This window comes from Gekko japonicus, unplaced genomic scaffold (genome assembly GCF_001447785.1).
Source record: "Gekko japonicus isolate JY-2015 unplaced genomic scaffold, Gekko_japonicus_V1.1 scaffold147, whole genome shotgun sequence".
NCBI lineage: Eukaryota > Metazoa > Chordata > Lepidosauria > Squamata > Gekkonidae > Gekko > Gekko japonicus.
Window position 1 is genome coordinate 580,435 of NW_015163607.1, and position 17,868 is coordinate 598,302.

At 43.4% G+C, this 17,868-nt stretch overlaps 1 protein-coding gene across 1 annotated transcript in view; it reads left to right on the forward strand.

Annotated features, from left to right (window-relative positions):
* The window catches only part of RAD23B (RAD23 homolog B, nucleotide excision repair protein), a 34,212-nt gene extending 25,546 nt beyond the window's left edge, over nt 1-8,666 (forward strand). The window contains exons 7-10 of the mRNA XM_015407297.1: nt 4,527-4,674; nt 6,253-6,380; nt 6,699-6,878; nt 7,304-8,666. Of these exons, the coding sequence (XP_015262783.1) occupies nt 4,527-4,674; nt 6,253-6,380; nt 6,699-6,878; nt 7,304-7,417 (570 nt within the window). The 3' untranslated portion in view covers nt 7,418-8,666. The remainder of the gene's footprint in view (nt 1-4,526; nt 4,675-6,252; nt 6,381-6,698; nt 6,879-7,303) is intronic.
* The last annotated feature ends 9,202 nt before the right edge of the window (nt 8,667-17,868 follow it).

The window sequence follows — 17,868 nt, forward strand, 5'->3', positions numbered from 1 at the left end:
CTCATGCCAAGTAAAAATGTCCATAGTCATATTTTATGTTCCTAAAGTAACAGAATGACTTTCAATCTAGAAAAGACATAAGAAATGCTAATGTAGCATTATTTCAATTTTCCCGAAAATTTCCATTTCCCCCCGAAAAAACGGAAAAACCCCAGGTTTTTTTCCGAGCTTCAAAATGTCTGGACATTTTACATTTCTAGTTACATACTTTCAGCCTAATCTACCTCACAGAATTGTTGTGTGGATAAAAAGGAGGGGAGAAGAATTGTGTAAGCTGTTTTTGTCCCCACTGTGGAGAAAAGTAAATAAATGTAAATAAAATAATTAATTTAAATAAATAAATGTAATTAGAATAAAAATAAATAAATTATAATGGAACAAAAGTAAAAAAATAAATAAACATAAAAAGTAAAAAAAATTGAAGTAAATAAATTGTAATACAATTGAAATGGGAGCCAAATAAAAGATAAGTTGAGGAGAGAATGAGGCAGGTAAAGAGGAGAAGATATGGGGGTTGCCAGGAGGAGGGAAAGGGGGGGAAAGAGGAAATAGTGTGGGGAGGAGGATGCAGGGGAAAGTGAGGTGCCCCCCACAAGTCCTTCTATTTGGAAACCACTTTCTCTGTCCTTGGATGCTTGGCTTGGAACCGCCCAATGGTTTGTGCCCAACCCCATGGCAATCATTTTTGTGAATGGCCGTCATTTTGTTATAACGCCCACTACCTTTTCAAATTTCTGCATGTTGTAATTTTGCATATGTTAGGCTGGATAAATGTTTTGTAATTAAAATATTTTGAATTGTAATCCTGTGGGCTAGATATGTTTTGTAATTAAAATAAAGAATTTTGTGTGTGTGCGATCCTGTAAAATCTTTATGCTGAATAATTATGGTGGCATTTGCACAGGGCTTTAAAGGGTGCAAAGAACTTTGCATCTGGCAATGTTCCCTCTAAGCTGTGGAGTCTCCTGAGCAATTATTCTGCTTTGTGAGCTGCTGGCATTAAAGCTGTGAGCGAGCAATTTGACTACTGCATAAATTAGTTGGCTCTGGAGCCATCCTCCCTGAGCTAAGACAAAAATGTGTGAGCCAGAGGGTAAAAAACTGTGAGCTAGCTCACACTAACTCAGTTTAGAGGGAACACTGGTTGTCAGTAGGCCTTGCAAAACACTAATTTGAATGTTTTAACCTTATGGCAGATGTGATGCTGAGAGGTGATTGGCTTGTAACTTGTCTGCAGTGTTTTAATGTTTTTATCTAAAGTGCCTGAAGCTTGATCTGTGTTTTTGGTATGTTCCAATACTTTATCATTTCTTGCTTCATTGGTGTGTGGATTTTAATTTGAATGGATTTAAGAACTTTAGCTATTATGGAAGCAAATTCTTAGGTCCACCGTGTTACATACATTCTCTAAGCAATTTGCTCCCATGTGCCCTCCTAGGTATTTACATCTGGGACCCTTTTTCTGTTCTCAGAATGAGTAGAATTTTGGGCAGTACCTCAGTGGGGAGCTGAGAATGGCAGGCAGTGAGAGGCACAATACTTAATTTTACAAGTTCAGTAAAGATTAAAACTTCACAGAAGACTTAAGGAAGGAAATGCAGGTAGATTGAAAGTAATCTATATATCTAATAGCCAAGTTGCCCCCGGAGTGCGGATCGCTAAATCAGCGCTCCGGGGGACACTTGGGGGGGGGAGGGGGAGGTTTGTGCACACGTGGGTCAGTCCCCACGTGTGCACAAAAATGCTAAAAGTAGAAAAAAAATTCGGGGGGGATGTTTAAATCCCCCCGAAAGTGCAAGAGCGTTCCGTGCGCATGCGCACGGAATGCTCTGTAGCTGACCTCGCCGCCTCGGAGGCGGGCGGGAGGAGGACCGGCCTCTCCACCGCCGCCTCGGGGGTGGGCGGGGGGAGGACCGGCCTCGCTGCCACCGAGCCCAGCAAAGGGGGGGAAGACCGGCCTCTCCACCACCGCCTCGGAGCCGGGCGGGGGGGGGGACCGGCCTCGCGGCCCCCCCCCCCCGCAAATATCACGGGTCCCAGTCTTGTATAAAATATTACCTATGGGGAATTAGTGAAATGCAAATAACTAGATGGCATGCAACAATCACGCTGGCGTATATGAAACTACAAACAAGCAGCAAATCAGAAGATTCCTAGAGGAAGCTGTCGCAGTTATGTTGTATATTTCCCTCAGGCTGGTCCAGGAAGTCAGAACCCACCCTCAGTGGTCTTGTGAGAATACATTGCCTTGAGAGAGTTGTGGGGTTGTAGAAGGGCAGAAGATGCAGATGCTCTCTGAACAGCACTTCCGTGAAGGGATGAGATTTGGGAAGAAGGATGAGTTTCATATGTTGCTGTGTCCAGAAGTCCTAATGCACTTGAAGGGCAGGTAGAAGGAGGGGGTCTCTAACAATCTCAGTGGTGGAGGAAGAGTCCTTGGGGGTCAAATTAAACCCAGTTTCACCCTTGCTGGGATGCTATTTTTATCCTTATATTCCCTTGGACATTCACTATTGGGGCCAAATCACATTGGCAGTATTTTTGGAACCTTAGCAAAATCCTTGCTCTGAGGGAAAGTTAGAAACCTGCTTGTTGTGGGTTGGTTTGGGGTTTTCTAAAGGTAAAGCAGAAAATGGCCAAAAATGGTGGTGGGGGTGAGGGATGATGGGTGCCAGGTGAGACAATGGGGAAGATGATGATTGAGTTACTTGAGTGGCAAGTGTGTCTAACAAAGGCTAGGAGGTGGCTGATGGGCTTGCTTAACTTGTGATTAGGTCTCCTGGGGCTGCTGTTTTGTGAGGCAGTTTCCTGTATGGTCCTAGGAGGCAGGTTCTTCTAATGCAGACCTTGCTTGTTAACCATGGTCTGAATTCCGATGGACCCTCAGGATGCCAAAGAATCAAACTATTGACAGGGTAGTCCATGCCCCCAGGGGAACCTGGGTACTTCCTTGGGAGTTTAGTGCCCTGATTGCCTGTAGCATGATCTTAATTTCTTATCTTTAATATCAAACATGGAATTTCTTCTGCAGTCTCAGACAGCATATTGCCTTGAAGTCTTGGAGGTGGCCCAAAAACATAGCTCCTGACCTGGTGCTCCTTGTGCCGGTTATAACTGTCAAGTGCTTTTCTTGGGGGGGGGGGGAGGCAAAGATGAGTCTGCTTCCTAGTTTACAATGTGGCCTGTCTCTTAAGTGGTGGAATTGCAGTGGACAATTCTGAAAAAAACAATTTTCTGTTGGCTGTAGGCTTATTAGTGTCCCTTGGGTATGTAGATTATACCAAACGTTTAACAACCATCCAAAGTACTGTTAATATCTGAAAACCTGAGAGCTATAGCAGTGACAGTCACCTAAATATGACGGATTCAGGTGGGTAGCTGTGTTCAGGAAGAACGGATAAAAGGAAGTACTTCTTCACCCAAAGAGTGATTAACACATGGAATTCACTGCCACGGGAAGTGGTGGCGGCTACAAGCATGGACGGCTTCAAAAGGGAATTAGATAAGCATATGGAGCAGAGATCCATCAGCGGCTATTAGCCACAAGGTATAGATAGGGGCTCTGGGGCGAGTGATGCTCTGTCTTCTTGGTGCTGGGGGGGGTCAACAGTGGGAGGGCTTCTAATGTCCTGGCCCCACTGGTGGACCTCCTGATGGCACTGGTATTTCTGGCCACTGTGTGACACAGAGTGTTGGACGGGATGGGCCTTTGGCCTGATCCAACATTGGCGTCTCTTATGTTCTTACGTTCTAAAAATTTACATCTATTTGTTGACTCTTGTATTCATATGCTATTTTACTGCCATTCACAAATCTTAACAGCCTCATCCAATCTCAGCTATAATTGCCCAATTATTTATGCGTCTTAATTCTAACTAGCCCTTCCTAGCAACTAACCTTTTTCTCTTCCTATATGTAATGGTTGAGGGAATTCTATTTCACTGTATCTGAAGAAGTGTGCTTGCACATGAAAGCTTATACCTTGAATAAACCTTTGTTGGTCTTAAAGGTGCCACTGGAGTCAAACTTTTTTCTAAATACAATTGTTAGTGGTTTGGTGTAGTGGTTAAGTGTGCGGACTCTAATCTGGGAGAACCGGGTTTGATTCCCCAGTCCCCCACTTGCAGCTGCTGGATGACGTTCGGCAAGCCATAGTTCTGTCAGAGCTGTTCTTGAAAGAGCAGTTCTCAAAAGAGCTCTCTCAGCCCCACCTACCTCACATGGTGTCAGTTGTGGGGAGGGGAAGGGAAAGGAGATTGTAAGCCGCTCCTTCGGGTAGTGAAGGGTGGGGTTTAAATCCAATCTCTTTTCACTTGGGTATGTCTGAAGAAGAATAGGCAAGCGTTTATTCGTGGACCTTCACAATGTTGACTTGGGATTGTTGGGAATTGCAGGAGAATGCTGACGTTGAAAAATTTGGACATTGATTGTTAATGTGGTATTTCAATCGATATTTGGCATAGTGTGTGCTACTAACTAAATTCTTGTAGTTAAGCCTAAAATCTGAAACATGTCTGCTCTTTTAGGGAATCCCTGGGGACAGAGAGAGTCAAGGTATGGCTGATCCCCCTCAAGCAGCCACCACTGGTGCTTCTCCATCCTCAGCAGTGGCAGCAGCAGCAGCGGCGGCGGTAACTACTACTACTACAACTACTACTACTAGTTCTACAGGAGGTAAGAGCCAGTTTTCAGATTTCTTTGCAGGTTTGTTTCCACCCTCATATCCCTTCTTTTGTCCGAGGAACTCAGGTGGCCTATCTTGATGGTGTGATCCCAGCTCTTCTCCTACCACTTTGCTCAGCCTGATGTGAAGCCTTTTTCCAGCCCATCAGAGCCTGCCTCTGGTGGAAGAACTTCTGTGGGGAAGGCCTCAGACTTGGCCATACGGTAGTATGAGACATTGGTGCACCCCAACGGTGAACATGTTGGTTTTTCCTTTGGATTAGTGATACTGTGGCTATAATTACTTGCTGTTTTTTTACAATTTCATTAAAAATTTGGTCATCTATATATCTTTTTAACCAGGAAAGGCTTTCTCAGAGCAGTTTACAAGACAGACTGAATCTTTACTGACATGTTTATTTTAAAGCAGTAGAGATTATACTAGAAGTGCCTAAATTATAGGAGTTTCTACGTTGCTGTTTTGGGGGGGTTTTTGTTTTGCCCCAACCTGGATAGCCCAGGCTAGCCTGATCTCAGCAGATCTCAGAAGCTAAGCAGAGTCAGTCCTGGCCAGTATTTGGATGAGATTCCTCCCAAGGAATGCTAGGGTTGTAACGCAGAGGCAAGCAGGGACAAACCGCCTCTGAATGTGTGTTTCCTCAAAAAACCAATGGGGTTGCTGTAACTCAGCTGCAACCTGATGGCACCTGCACAAACACACACATTTTTTAGCTAATTGTTTTAAGTTTGAAAGTGGTATTTGTGATAAAATTGGGGTTGAATGTATCGCTTGGTCTTTTTCAGCCTCTTGGAATTAATTGTATGTAAGCATCACCCCTTTGGAGTACTCAGATACGCATTTAGTTTTATACTTCATGCATCAAAACAAAAAGTTAAAGTTTGGTTAACCTAGGAAGTTAATTTGGGGCTCAGGGTACCTCTTAATTTTCACTTATTTTATAGTATGCCTTTCTGGCTGAGACTCAAGGTTGATTACAAAATTTAGCAATGCAATAGCAATGTTATAGGATAAACAATCACTGTAATAAGAATGGGAATACAAAATAAGAAAACAGTGTGATAAAAACAGTTCAAGACATGACACAGGAAACACAAAAACTATATTACAGGAATCAGAAAACAGTGCTGTTGAAAATGAGAAATACATACAATAAACAGTTGCCATAAAGTGCAACCTGTGTTCCTTTGTAAAAGCATCATCATGGACAATTTCATCTTACCGCGGCCTTATTCCTTTTATTAAAAAGTCCCCCTCTTGCTCTATTTGTTGCATTTATTTGTGTCAAGTAGGCAGCAAGCACAAAATTCCTGTAAGTAAATAATAGTGTGCTTCCTTGTGGACTTAAAGCCAGAAATTTAAGGATTACTGTCATGTCATGGAATCTCTTTGCCTGCCCTCAGTCCCGTTTTGAATAAGAGCTCACTAAAAATAGGGGTCTCCTCAGGAGGTGGACTCTTTGCAGGATGTTCGGAACATGATGACTTTCATAGCCCAAAGCCTTTTCATACCTTGCTTTGGTATTAAGTAGCATTACTGATACCTTTAAAAATGGGCCATTTCCCTTTCAGGACATCCACTTGAATTTTTACGAAATCAACCTCAGTTCCAGCAGATGAGGCAAATTATTCAGCAGAATCCATCTCTTTTACCTGCGTTGCTACAGCAAATAGGACGGGAAAATCCTCAGCTATTGCAGGTGACTTTTTAAGCACCCTGAGATTCCTCTGTCATTTTAAGCTGCCTTCACAAAGGATGCTAAAAATGCATTGGGGGTGCGGGGCGGCTGTAAAACAAGATGAGGCACCTTTAGCTGGCACTGGTCACATTTAGAGATATAATATTACAGGACATTCTGCTCAAGTTACCCTTTTGTTTTTCCCTTCTGTTTTTCCCTATCAGCGTTTTGTAGGCTGCCATTGTTAGTGTAAACGGAAGTAACTTTTGAGGCTGTCTGCAGAAATGAATATGCTTTATTTCAGTGTATTGTTTCCTTTTGTCCTCCCATGCACCACAGCAAATAAGCCAACATCAAGAGCATTTTATTCAGATGTTAAATGAGCCTGTTCAAGAGTCAGGTCAAGGGGGCGGTGGCAGTGGCGGCGGCGGTGGTGGTGGTGGAGTGGCAGCGGAAGCTGGAAGCCGTCACATGAACTATATTCAAGTAACACCTCAGGAAAAAGAAGCTATAGAAAGGGTGAGTAGAGCTTCATTTTATGTTTGTTTGTTTGTTTTTCGCATTTATATCCTGCCCATCCCGTAAACGGGCTCAGGGCGGGTTACAACATTTCAGTGAATACAATAAAATTTTAAAACGTATTGTAAACATATAAAATCAATAATCATAACTAGCCGGAGGGAGAATCCAGCCCATTGATATAGGTAGGTATGGCCAGTTATCAGTGGATGAGAAGTTGCTTGGGGCTTACTGGTCTCCCATCCGATAATTAAATAGGCCTTAAGTGTCGTCTTGCTGGACTGTTGCAGTATCGACTTGTGTCATAGTCTCTTGGCGTGACTGGGCCCTGGTGTTGCAAAGGCAGCACTAGCAGGGTTCACAATTGTTAAGTGGTTTTGGTTTCAAATGTGAATTGTAATTTATTTATTTTTTACTTCCTACAGTTAAAGGCACTAGGGTTCCCTGAAGGACTTGTGATACAGGCATATTTTGCATGCGAGAAGAATGAAAATTTGGCAGCCAACTTCCTTCTACAACAGAACTTTGATGAAGATTGAAAGGGAGAGACTTTTTAAAAAATCTCACACATCACACCAGTGCATTACACTAGCTGTTCACTGGATTGTCTGGGATACTTGGGCTCATATCCATGATACTTGGTGTAAGGTATGGGGGTGGGGTGGGAGGGGAGGGAGAAGAAAATATAGAAAGGACACAAGGAAAAGACAAGCATGTCTCTGCTCTAAATCAGCAGATGCAGCAGATCACAAAATGTAAAATAGTATACAACCAAAAATCAGCTTTTTTGCAGATATTTAGTTCCTTCTATAAACTTGACTTTATTTCTCCCCTCCCCTGCCCCTTCTCCCGGTTTTCACTCTTTTAGTGTACTAGTTCCCAAAATTAGTGTGGTGCCCTGCTTTGTTTCTTCTTAATTAACATTGGTTTTGGAGATAGCCTTTGCTACCTAGAATCGACAGTCTGTATTTCATGGTAACACTGGATAACGGCTTTGTAAATTGAAGAAAAGTTTATTTGAGCAACTGTACAACATAAATGCCAAAAATGTAGGTGGAGGGGGGGGTATTTTTTGCTGCTTCAGATGTATCAAATTACTGCAAGAGACCCATCTCGCCCAAATGGTTGGATTAGAATTATTCAAATTTATAAAAACCACTCATTGTTTTAGATTCTTAATCATTGATTTGTAAGAAATCTTTTCCTAGCCCTGTCCCCTTCTTCCTTTTATAATGTAAGTGGAGAGGCTATATACACATGCAGATTAAAATTATACTTTTTCTCTAATGGTCAAAGACTACAAGATAAACCTAATTACTGATCACGTCACCATTACGTTTCAGTAAAGTTTTTTTTTTTTTTAGACATTTGCATGTTTGGGTTTGATGTATCCCTTTTTGTGAATTGAGCACTTTTTATTGCCAATGAAGAAAATGTAAACTCTCCATCCTAGTAAAAGTATTTATGAAGAAATGAGATTCCATTCTACCTATATTTTGTTTAAAGCAAAACTGATCTGATGAATACAGCTGCAAGTATTTCAAAACTAGGTGTCTTAAATGCTTGTAATCTTATAGTTTCAATCTCTGGGACTCTGAAGGCTATTGTCATTTGTACTGCTTTAAAAAGGACTGTAATGTTCCAGTAACTTGCCTTCTCTTCTGTTTAAAAGCATTGTGAAATTTTTCTGCTCTTGAAGAGGTGTTCAGAACATGGGGAGAAAAGATGAACAATCAAGTTATTGGATCCCTAAGAATTATGCACATCCCCCTTTTATTTCCTATTAAAAGTAACATCTAATTGTAAGGTTTGAGTTGTATTTCTTAGTGCCCTTTTGTCTGTCTCGTGTAGTGTGAGCTTTACCCCCAAGTGCCTTTGTTTTTGACTGTTTGTCAAGGTAACAGTTTATTTCTATAATCTCTGCAGTAAGGAAAGGCAATTAGAGATCCCTGGCCTTTGTGGTGCTAACATCATCTAAGCATTTGAGTTGCTTTTCAATATTCAGGTGTTGCATCCAGTGTTCCCTCTAAGCTGAGTTAGTGTGAGCTAGCTCACAGTTTTTTAGCCTCCGGCTCACACATTTTTGTCTTAGCTCAGGAAGGGTGGCTCCAGAGCGAACTAACTTATGCAATAGCCAAATCACTTGCTCACAACTTTAATGCCAGTAGCTCACAAAGTAGAATTCTTGCTCACAAGACTCCACAGCTTAGAGAGAGCATTGCATCTACACTCAGTTCGCCATGATTAAGGCACTACTATTGGTGGTAACAGTACTAAGCTAATGCACCTAAAACGAAGAAGAAGAGTTTGGATTTATACCCCACCCTTCACTTGGAGTCTCAAAGCGGCTTACAAACTCCTCTCTCTTCCCTTCCCCACAACAGACACCCTGTGGGGTGGGTGGGGCTGAGAGAACTCTGACACAAACTGCTCTTTTTCAAGGACAGCTGTGCCAGAGCTTGTGACTGACCCAAGGTCACATCAGCAGGTGCAAGTGGAGGAGTGGGGACTCAAACCGGGTTCTCCCAGATTAGAGTCCGCACACTTAACCACTACACCAAACTGGCACCAAACGCTTGTGCTACCTTAAAGACTAGCAAATGCATTGTAACATAAACCAGAGCCCACTCCATCAGGTGCATCAGTTCTTGCATTCAGTGGGGTATACCCAAAGTTGCATATCAGAAAACGATTGCCATATTTAGCTTCAATTTTCTGCTTAACTCTTTAGAACACACCACATAATCCATTGCCGACCAAACCCAGGCTTACAGACACATCCTTTGGATGAGAACCAGCAGCTGGAGGATGAGCTGCAGTAGCCACCTGGAGAAGTGATTGACAAGGTAGAACAAGTACCCTGATCCTCACGTTTTGTAGGATGGATCCAACGGGAAATTGCAGGAGCACTGCTTGTCACCCACAGTTAAAACCTTAGTGAATCATCAGGAATGTACACAAGTGACGCTTCCCACAAGTTGGAGGTGGGGGGACAGGCCAGTCCTTGCTTACATGTTGCTTCAGGTCATGAGGTTATTTTTTTGCCAGGAAGAATGGACCACCTACTGGAGGTAGAATACCAGGGACTAGCCTGGTATCATTTCTGTCCCCCATACCCATTGCGTTGACATTAGCACAGGACCCAATATCAGTAATACTCCCCAATTTTATTCACAGAACTTCTAGCCTGTCTCTTTCTCCTGAAGGGTTTGTGTCAATGACATCTAGGTTGGCCAAACTGAAAGAAAACAATACACATATTGGATGTTATCAGTGTATGTGTCGAACATTTCATTCAACCTTGGCATTATAGAATAGACCTAAAGGCTTCTACATTTCATCAGGACAATTTCAATGGGAGTCTAACAAAGCTGCTATCAAACTTGAACATAAAGACTAGGAATAGTTCATGTCAGGAAGCAGTTGTTTCTCCTGCAAGGCTTTGTTCATCAGCATGAGTAGCTGACACCAATACTGGCAGGTAGTTTATACCTTTGACTGTGTTTTGGTTTATCTGCGTTGCAAGGTAATGCATCTATGTTCTGGACAACCGGACTGCTGCCTTTCCCCCTGCTCTGCTTTTGTAGCATTGAGTGTCTTTATCTCTGCACCAACACATGCTTCATGCATCTGACTGTGCTCTTTGGCTTCTACCAGTTTGTGCACAAACAGGTTAGTGTGATACATTAAAGCTTTGGTCAAACTACTGTTAAAACCTCAGATGCAGTGGGCTGCTTGTAACTCAGCAGGAGGGTTACACCTTCCTGCCTTCACTGGAAGTCGGTAGAGTTCAAGGAGCTGCATGTAATTTGCTATGGTGGAATGGTTGATGTAAGCAGTCCTGGCTCTTTGGGAAGATGGTAGAGCTTGGCAACCTGTGATGTCCTTGGCAGACTCAAAACATGTTACCTGCTGAAAGCCTAGTTTAAATGTGAAGCTGACTCTGTGGAATGTGATCGGTAAGTTCTGCAAGTGTTGCATTCAAATTTCAGTTTGGTTATGTAGTAGGAGATGGTGAAGTGCAGTGGTAGAATTTGGGGCTATATTGATTCAATGCACAGTTGGTGGAGGATCTGAAGAATACTAATATAAATGTCTTACCTGCCTTTGAGTTTGGGGGGGGGGGGGTAATGTGACAAAAGTTATAAGTCATCCAGTATTTCTGAGAATTCTGTGCCCTTGAGAACTCATGCCACTTTCATGGTGACTAGTGATAGCTGAGCCCTCTACTGGCCAGCTACACAATATACAAAGGAAAACCAAATTTTGATTTAAATGTGTATATGAATCAAATTGGTCAGAACAACAAATAGGACAAAGGAAAAAATAGGTCCTTAAGACCACCTTTTAGTTGCATATATACAGATTCTGGCAAAGCGATTAGTAATTGTTCGCTCGGTGCATGATTTGGTGGGTAGGGCTGATTCATCTGTATAGTCGTGGATGTGCAAAGCTACATGGAGTGATATGAACCAGACTCTATGTACAGGCCTGTGTAGCAGACATTTCTATAATCACAACTACAGTTTGTCTCGCTGTGTCACCTTTACACCAGCTTTTCTGCAGTGGTGTGCAATAGGACAGGGCTGACTTGTAGGGTTAAAAAAAACAGGACCCTGGATTTTCCACTGATGTGGGTGCTTTAAAAGGGAGGAGAGCATACTTAGGATCTGTTAACAGTTAAGGTAGAATTAATCTGTATTTTGTGATCCTGATTGCAGTCTTGCTCTAAAGTCAGTGTGCTTCAGCAAGGAACTGTGTATCCTTAGCATTCCCCAAATGGCAGAAGCAGTGTTGTCACAGCAGAAGTTTAATAGAGTCAATTTGGAGGTTTTGGTTCAGGTGTGCCCTGGAAAAGTGCAGGGGATGGCTACCCCTTCCTTTATCCTACTTTCCTTGTGCTCAACCTAATGCTTCACTGCTAGCTTTTCCTCTCAAAATCATCTGGAATACGAAGTAAGATCTGAGCGTGCTAACATCTGCTCCCGGATGGCTGCTTATGTGATGATTAATGCCACCAACTGAGTAGGTATAAATACGCTCAAAATGCTGCTTACTTTAAATTGCAAACATGTCATCAATGTCAGCTTGGGGGGGTGTGCACTATGAGCAGGGCAAGTTCAGTGTTTAAACACACTACTTGTGAAGGTTGTAGAATCATGAGTTGTTCCCCTTTATAGCTAATGAGTCCCTTGTGTTAGACATGCATCTGAATACCAGATGCTGGTTCAAAATGGCAAGCAGAGGCTGTCAGGGTGCCCACCAGCATTTGGTTAGCAGCTGCTGAAAACAGAATGGTGGGTCATACGAACCTTGGTCGTCTCCAGCAGGGCAATTTTATGCCCTTCTTGCCTCCCCTGGTTTCCCAATCCTTAATGTAGCATGCCATGGTCACAAACCTGGAGGCAGCCCCCCATTTTGGATTAGGGGAGGAGAACAGAATCACAGAAGTCAGAGGGTTGTCCCCAGGTGGACCCATGAACGTGCTGGTGGCTGCTGTGGTCAAGAGGGTTTTTTTTTTAAGCTAAAAGATGAGCTGCCATTCTTGAGAATCGAAATGTGGCTTCTCGCTGCTAGTAGTTTAGTCTTGGGACCCTACACTCTTGGGGATTTCTTCTCATTGATTTATTCTGGGCCTAGGTGAGGGTATATAATGGTAGTTCTCCCCCCCAGCTCCCCATGGTACTCTGAAATGTTCACTAGTTAGCAACCATTGCTTGAGTTTTTTTCTCCTGCCTCTTACATTCCCACTGCCCCCACTTTGCCGCAGTGAAATGTGACTGACTCATCAGAGTGCACTGGGGTACAATTACATTGCAATTTCAGAAGATCATTTTGGAGATAGGCTATCGTTTGTGATTATTAGGAACCTCTGTACTCTCATCTAGTTGGAAATCTTGACATTGCTATTACTAGACCACACTACAATCTTTCAGCATACCAAACTATAATACTTGTAGGCTTTGTAATATAGGTAATATATACATATTTTCCCATACCCTTCCATGTTACATGGATCCAGTCTTTCCAAAGTCTCAGCATATATATATATATATCACACTGCTGTTCATATTGTAGTGATCTACCAACTCCTCCCTTGCCCAAATGGCCTTCCTTGCGCAAACCTATCAGTATCTTCAGTAATTTCATAGTTTGCTGCTATGAAATATGGTTCTGAACCCCCTTGGAGGCTGATAGTTTTCTAATCCCCTGGGAGGAATGCTTTCTGATGAAAAGCATTTCTAGGCTGTTTATGTATCAGGAAAGCCTGCAGGAATAGTTCTGCCAACCAGGCTGCACCTGTGCCTATAATTGTGGTTTGTGTCAAGAATGGTTGTCTTTGGTGATTTGTAGGTCTTGTTGTATTAAGGTCACTGATGGGTTTCAGAGCAGGAGAGAAACCGTTTTATTTCATATGGTAGGGACTGCTTTGCAGATGAGGCCTGTTTTTGCTGACATGGCTTGAGGGATCTGATCTGACAGCTTCTGAGATAAGTGGGATCTTTTCTAGTTCTGACTGCAGGTGGAGTTTGCATGCAAAGCTGCAAATGAGCCTTGAAGGCAACTTCTAGAGCTGTGCAGCTTTATCTAAAGGTAAAGGTTCCCTTGCTCGAAAGCCAGTCGAATCCGACTCTAGGGTTGCGGTGCTCATCTCCGTTTCAAAGCCGAAGAGCCAGCGCTGTCCGAAGACGTTTCCGTGGTCATGTGGCCGGCATGAATAAACACCAAGGCTGTTACCTTCCCACTGAAGTGGTACCTATTTATCTACTTGCGATTTCTTGCTTTCGAACTGCTAGGTTGGCAAGAGCTGGAACTAGAGACGGGAGCTCACTCCGTCATGCGGCACACTCTGGTCTCAAACTGCTGAACTACCGCCCTTCCACAGCCTGCAGTTCAGCGTCTTAACCACTTGAGCCACTGCAGCTCTTACGAAGGGGCTAGTCCCAAAGCCTCAGTCCACAGACAGTTTAAACACAAACTGTGTTTTGTCTCCTTATGAGATCATCTATTTTTGAGGGAGGAGGGAAGACTTAGACTGGAGACAGAACATTTTATCACAGTGTTGAAGGTATTCCATAGTTCCTTCCTGTTAGAGCAGGGGGAGCTGTGTTAAGAGAGGCCAACTAGGTTCAAATCCCCTCTTGGCCATGAAGGTTTAAACACAAACAAAATAATTTTGTCTCCTTATGAGATCATCTGTTTTTGAGGGAGGAGGAAGACTGGAGACAGAACATTTTATCACAGTGTTGAAGGTATTCCATAGTTCCTTCCTGTTAGAGCAGGGGGAGCTGTGTTAAGAGAGGCCAACTAGGTTCAAATCCCCTCTCGGCCATGAAGCTTATTTGGGCCTGTCACTGTGTTTCAGCTTAATGTAACCCACTGGGTTATTGTGAGGTAAAAACTAGATCCTTGGGAGAAAGAATAGGATTGGGAATGTGAGACTGAGCACATTTCTTCTGTAGAAATAATTTTTGTGAACCGATGTAGCAGCACGCAGACCCCACTTTACACATCTGAAGACCTTCGGCTTGAGAATAAAAACCATAAAAGAGCCCTGCTGGGTTAAGTGAGAAGGCCTGGCATCAGGTCCGTAGCCAGGATTTTTTTTAAGTCAGGGGGCATTTAAGTTTCTTAGGGGGCATCCCTACTCCTGTCCCAAGCTGCTCTGCTCTTTCCCACCACCTGGGCTTCTACCAAGCTTCCTCCTCCTCGCAATGGCCCCTCACACCACTATAGCCTGCCTCTTGTGCCAGACAGCACAGTGCAGCCCACCTGCAACAAGTACTTTCTGGGCGAAATAGAGAGGTACTGTCTGGCTCTGTGTGGCCACCGTAGCCAGCCCTTCGCGCCAGACATATGTGCAGAACTACCTGGGTCCTTCCCCAAACCCTCCACTACTTGGCCCTGGGCTGGATGGGAAGTTGTGGGGCCTTGCCAGTAAGTCAGGGGGCCTAGCCCCAAGATGCCTCCTGTAGCTATGGGCCTTCCTGGCATACTTCTTCAAAATGTTGGGATGCCTCTGGGATGTTTTGCCAAGCAGAGTACAAAGGTGTTACCCTGGAGTGTTTAGTCTCTGGAGCCTGATCTTGAGAGATCCTTCCTGAAACGTCCCTCGAAATAATTTTGGGTTTACTCTGAAGTGGAAGGCTCTCCTCGGTGCACTGTCCCTCATCTTTTGCCCTTCCCCAGGGGTCTTGCTGGTGCTGGTTTCGAAAAACAATGCACAGCTGTGGTCTATTCAGCCCCCACTCTCTACATGGTTGCAGCTGTTTGTTTGTTTTTTTAATGCTGGGCATTTGTCTTTGTGTCTGTAGACATATGGGCAAAACAATGGCCCATTAAACAGTCCCTTGCTTTCATCTGCCTGCATCCCAGTTTCAGCATTTGTTTTAACACCGAGTTTTGTATGTATCAACAAAGGCACGTTGAAAATACGTTAGATTTTTTTTTCTTGCGCAGCAAGGAATTTTTTAGAAAATTAATGACACCTTTTAATCAAGGAGCAAAGCTGCCCTTTTGTTCTGGGTTTGGCTGTAGTCTAGAGAGACTTGAGTTCTCTTTCAACTTTTAAAGGGCTCCTTCTGCAGACTTCCAGCAGGAAAACATCGAGCTCTTTTTAAGTGGGAGGTAGGTAGGCTTTAATAGTCAGGGTTCTCTGGATATGAGTGACTGAGTGAGGGGAAATAAAAGGAAGTGGGAATGACTTGCACCATATGCAGTAATGTTGGATTCATCTAATGCAGCATTCTGTTTCCATCAGTGGCCAACCAGACGGCTCTGGGAGTGCTCAAGCAGAGCACAAGAGGTAATGGCATTCCTCCGTCAGGTTCCAGATTCTGGGGTTTAGAGGTCATGACAGACTGCATTTTTTAAAAGCTTGGAAGTGCTGTACAAACTGCTGAAGGACTCTGAAGGATTAATTCTTCATAGAAACAGAGGGCCTTGAGTGACGAGCTGCTCCAAGCAATCCGATTGGTTTAGCATCAGCTGAGCAGGGAGAAACTTTAGAACTGAATGCCGAAGAGGAGATTCACTCAGAATTCAGCCCTCGCTGAGAGCAGTAACAGGAGAACTGGGGAAAGTTGGCAAGGATGAGTGGGCAGTTAGATGGAGACTCCCATTCAGGCCAAAGAAAGGGGATAGATCTTTGAGAGAGATAAGAAAATTCCCTACCCAGTCAAACAGAGTTAGCTCTGGTCTGGTGTGGTTAAAAACTGCCTGTAGAAACCTTAAGAGTCAGTTAAAAACTCAAGATGAGTATTGGTGTTTCAAGAGAAAGGGTTTGGGTACTAGAAAGATTGTACCAGCCTTCTGAAAACCAAAAGAGTCAGAGAATACTTAAAGAAAGTGTACTGGAGCATTTGGGAAACACTGGAACAAAAGCCTGGAAGTACGTGAATCACAGGGAAAAGCTTAGGAAACTCTCAGTTGCCTGAAAAGCATATGAACTAAAGTCTGTGCATCTACTGATTTTACCTCAGATTTATCTATATTGAGTTACCTCAGAAATGTTATCCCTGATTTCGCCTGACCATTCTCCTCTATGTTAAATAAATATTTTGTTAATTTTGAATTTCAAAATGTCTCGACCCTTCCCTCTGGTTCTTGGGCTGAGACAGCAGCAAAGTATACTGAGACAGGGTGGGTCTGCCAGAGTTCCTCAGGAAAGAAGACAACAGACCACTAGGGCTGCTCAGTTAGGTAAATAGAAATGGAGGAAAATCTTGCCTCTGAGGGAGGAAAGTGGACTGGGCCATCGTAGAGGTATTCTTCCTTTGTATGTAGAGGTACTGTTTAGCTGTCCTAGCTGATAGCTATTGATAAGACCTACTCTCCAAGAATTTGCCTAATCTTTTAACAAAGAATTCAAGCTACTAGCTGTAATACTATATAGTAAATATGCATTGTGTGATAATATTTCCTCCCATCACTTCTGAACATGCCAGTCATCTTCATTAGATGACCTACATATTAAGAGAGAGAAGATAACCCATTGTATGCATTTCCACTTTTGACTCTATTAAGAGCCCTTTTCAGTCATTATGTTTGTGGCTGTCAGAACGGTTATACTTTTATTGCAAAGCTATAGATGCAGTAACACCGGCACTGTTAAGAATGGCGACCACCCATTGAGCATAATAAGATATAGGGCATTCGTATGTACCCCTCCCCCCATGGCATGGGCCAATTAGCTACCCTCCCACGTGTGGGACCAGCTAGGAAACCATTAGGTGGCGAAAGCTGGGAAGCAGTAGTCTCTCACGGTACATAGGAGACTTCCAGACAATACAACCTCCAACACAACATCCTCCTGCACATCTGTAGAGATAAGCATTGCGGCACAGGCAGAACAGCAGAGATAGGAATGCAATAGCAATTACCAAGACACAGAATGAACTCCCCTACCCCCATGGCAGCATAGCTGACAGTGGCGTTCTGCCCTGAAGTAATTGGAGAGCATGCTGTACACATTTCTCAAAACGTTTAATTGCCATTTTTGTGTGTGAACAGGATGTATGGATTTTCAGGCTTTCCAACCAGAAAGCCAGCTTTGTTGTGGGTACACATTTGCATGAACCGAAGATCCCTGTTCAGACAAAATGGTGACTACATATTGATAGGATTGTGGGTAGCACAAGTACAGTTGGGGGCGCCAAAGCACTAAGGTGACAGTTTTATATTAACCATTAAATGGGTTTAGGTGTTCAGTGGGGTTGCCACAGGTACAAATCTCTTTTTGAATAACCATAAAGATGACTTCTCTTCTTGAGAGGGCAATCTGGATGTAAATAGTATGAAGCAGAAATGAGAACAATAAGATGCATCGTTCTTAAAATACATCCTTTTAAAACTTTGCAGTTCAGACTTGAGTCTATCAAAAAGCTGGCCTTGCCCGTCCTTCCCTGCTTCCTATTTCTCCTCACTCCCTGACTGAAATGTGAAATGACAGTCCAGCTTTTGAGCCAGATCACTCTCCCACCAAACCCCT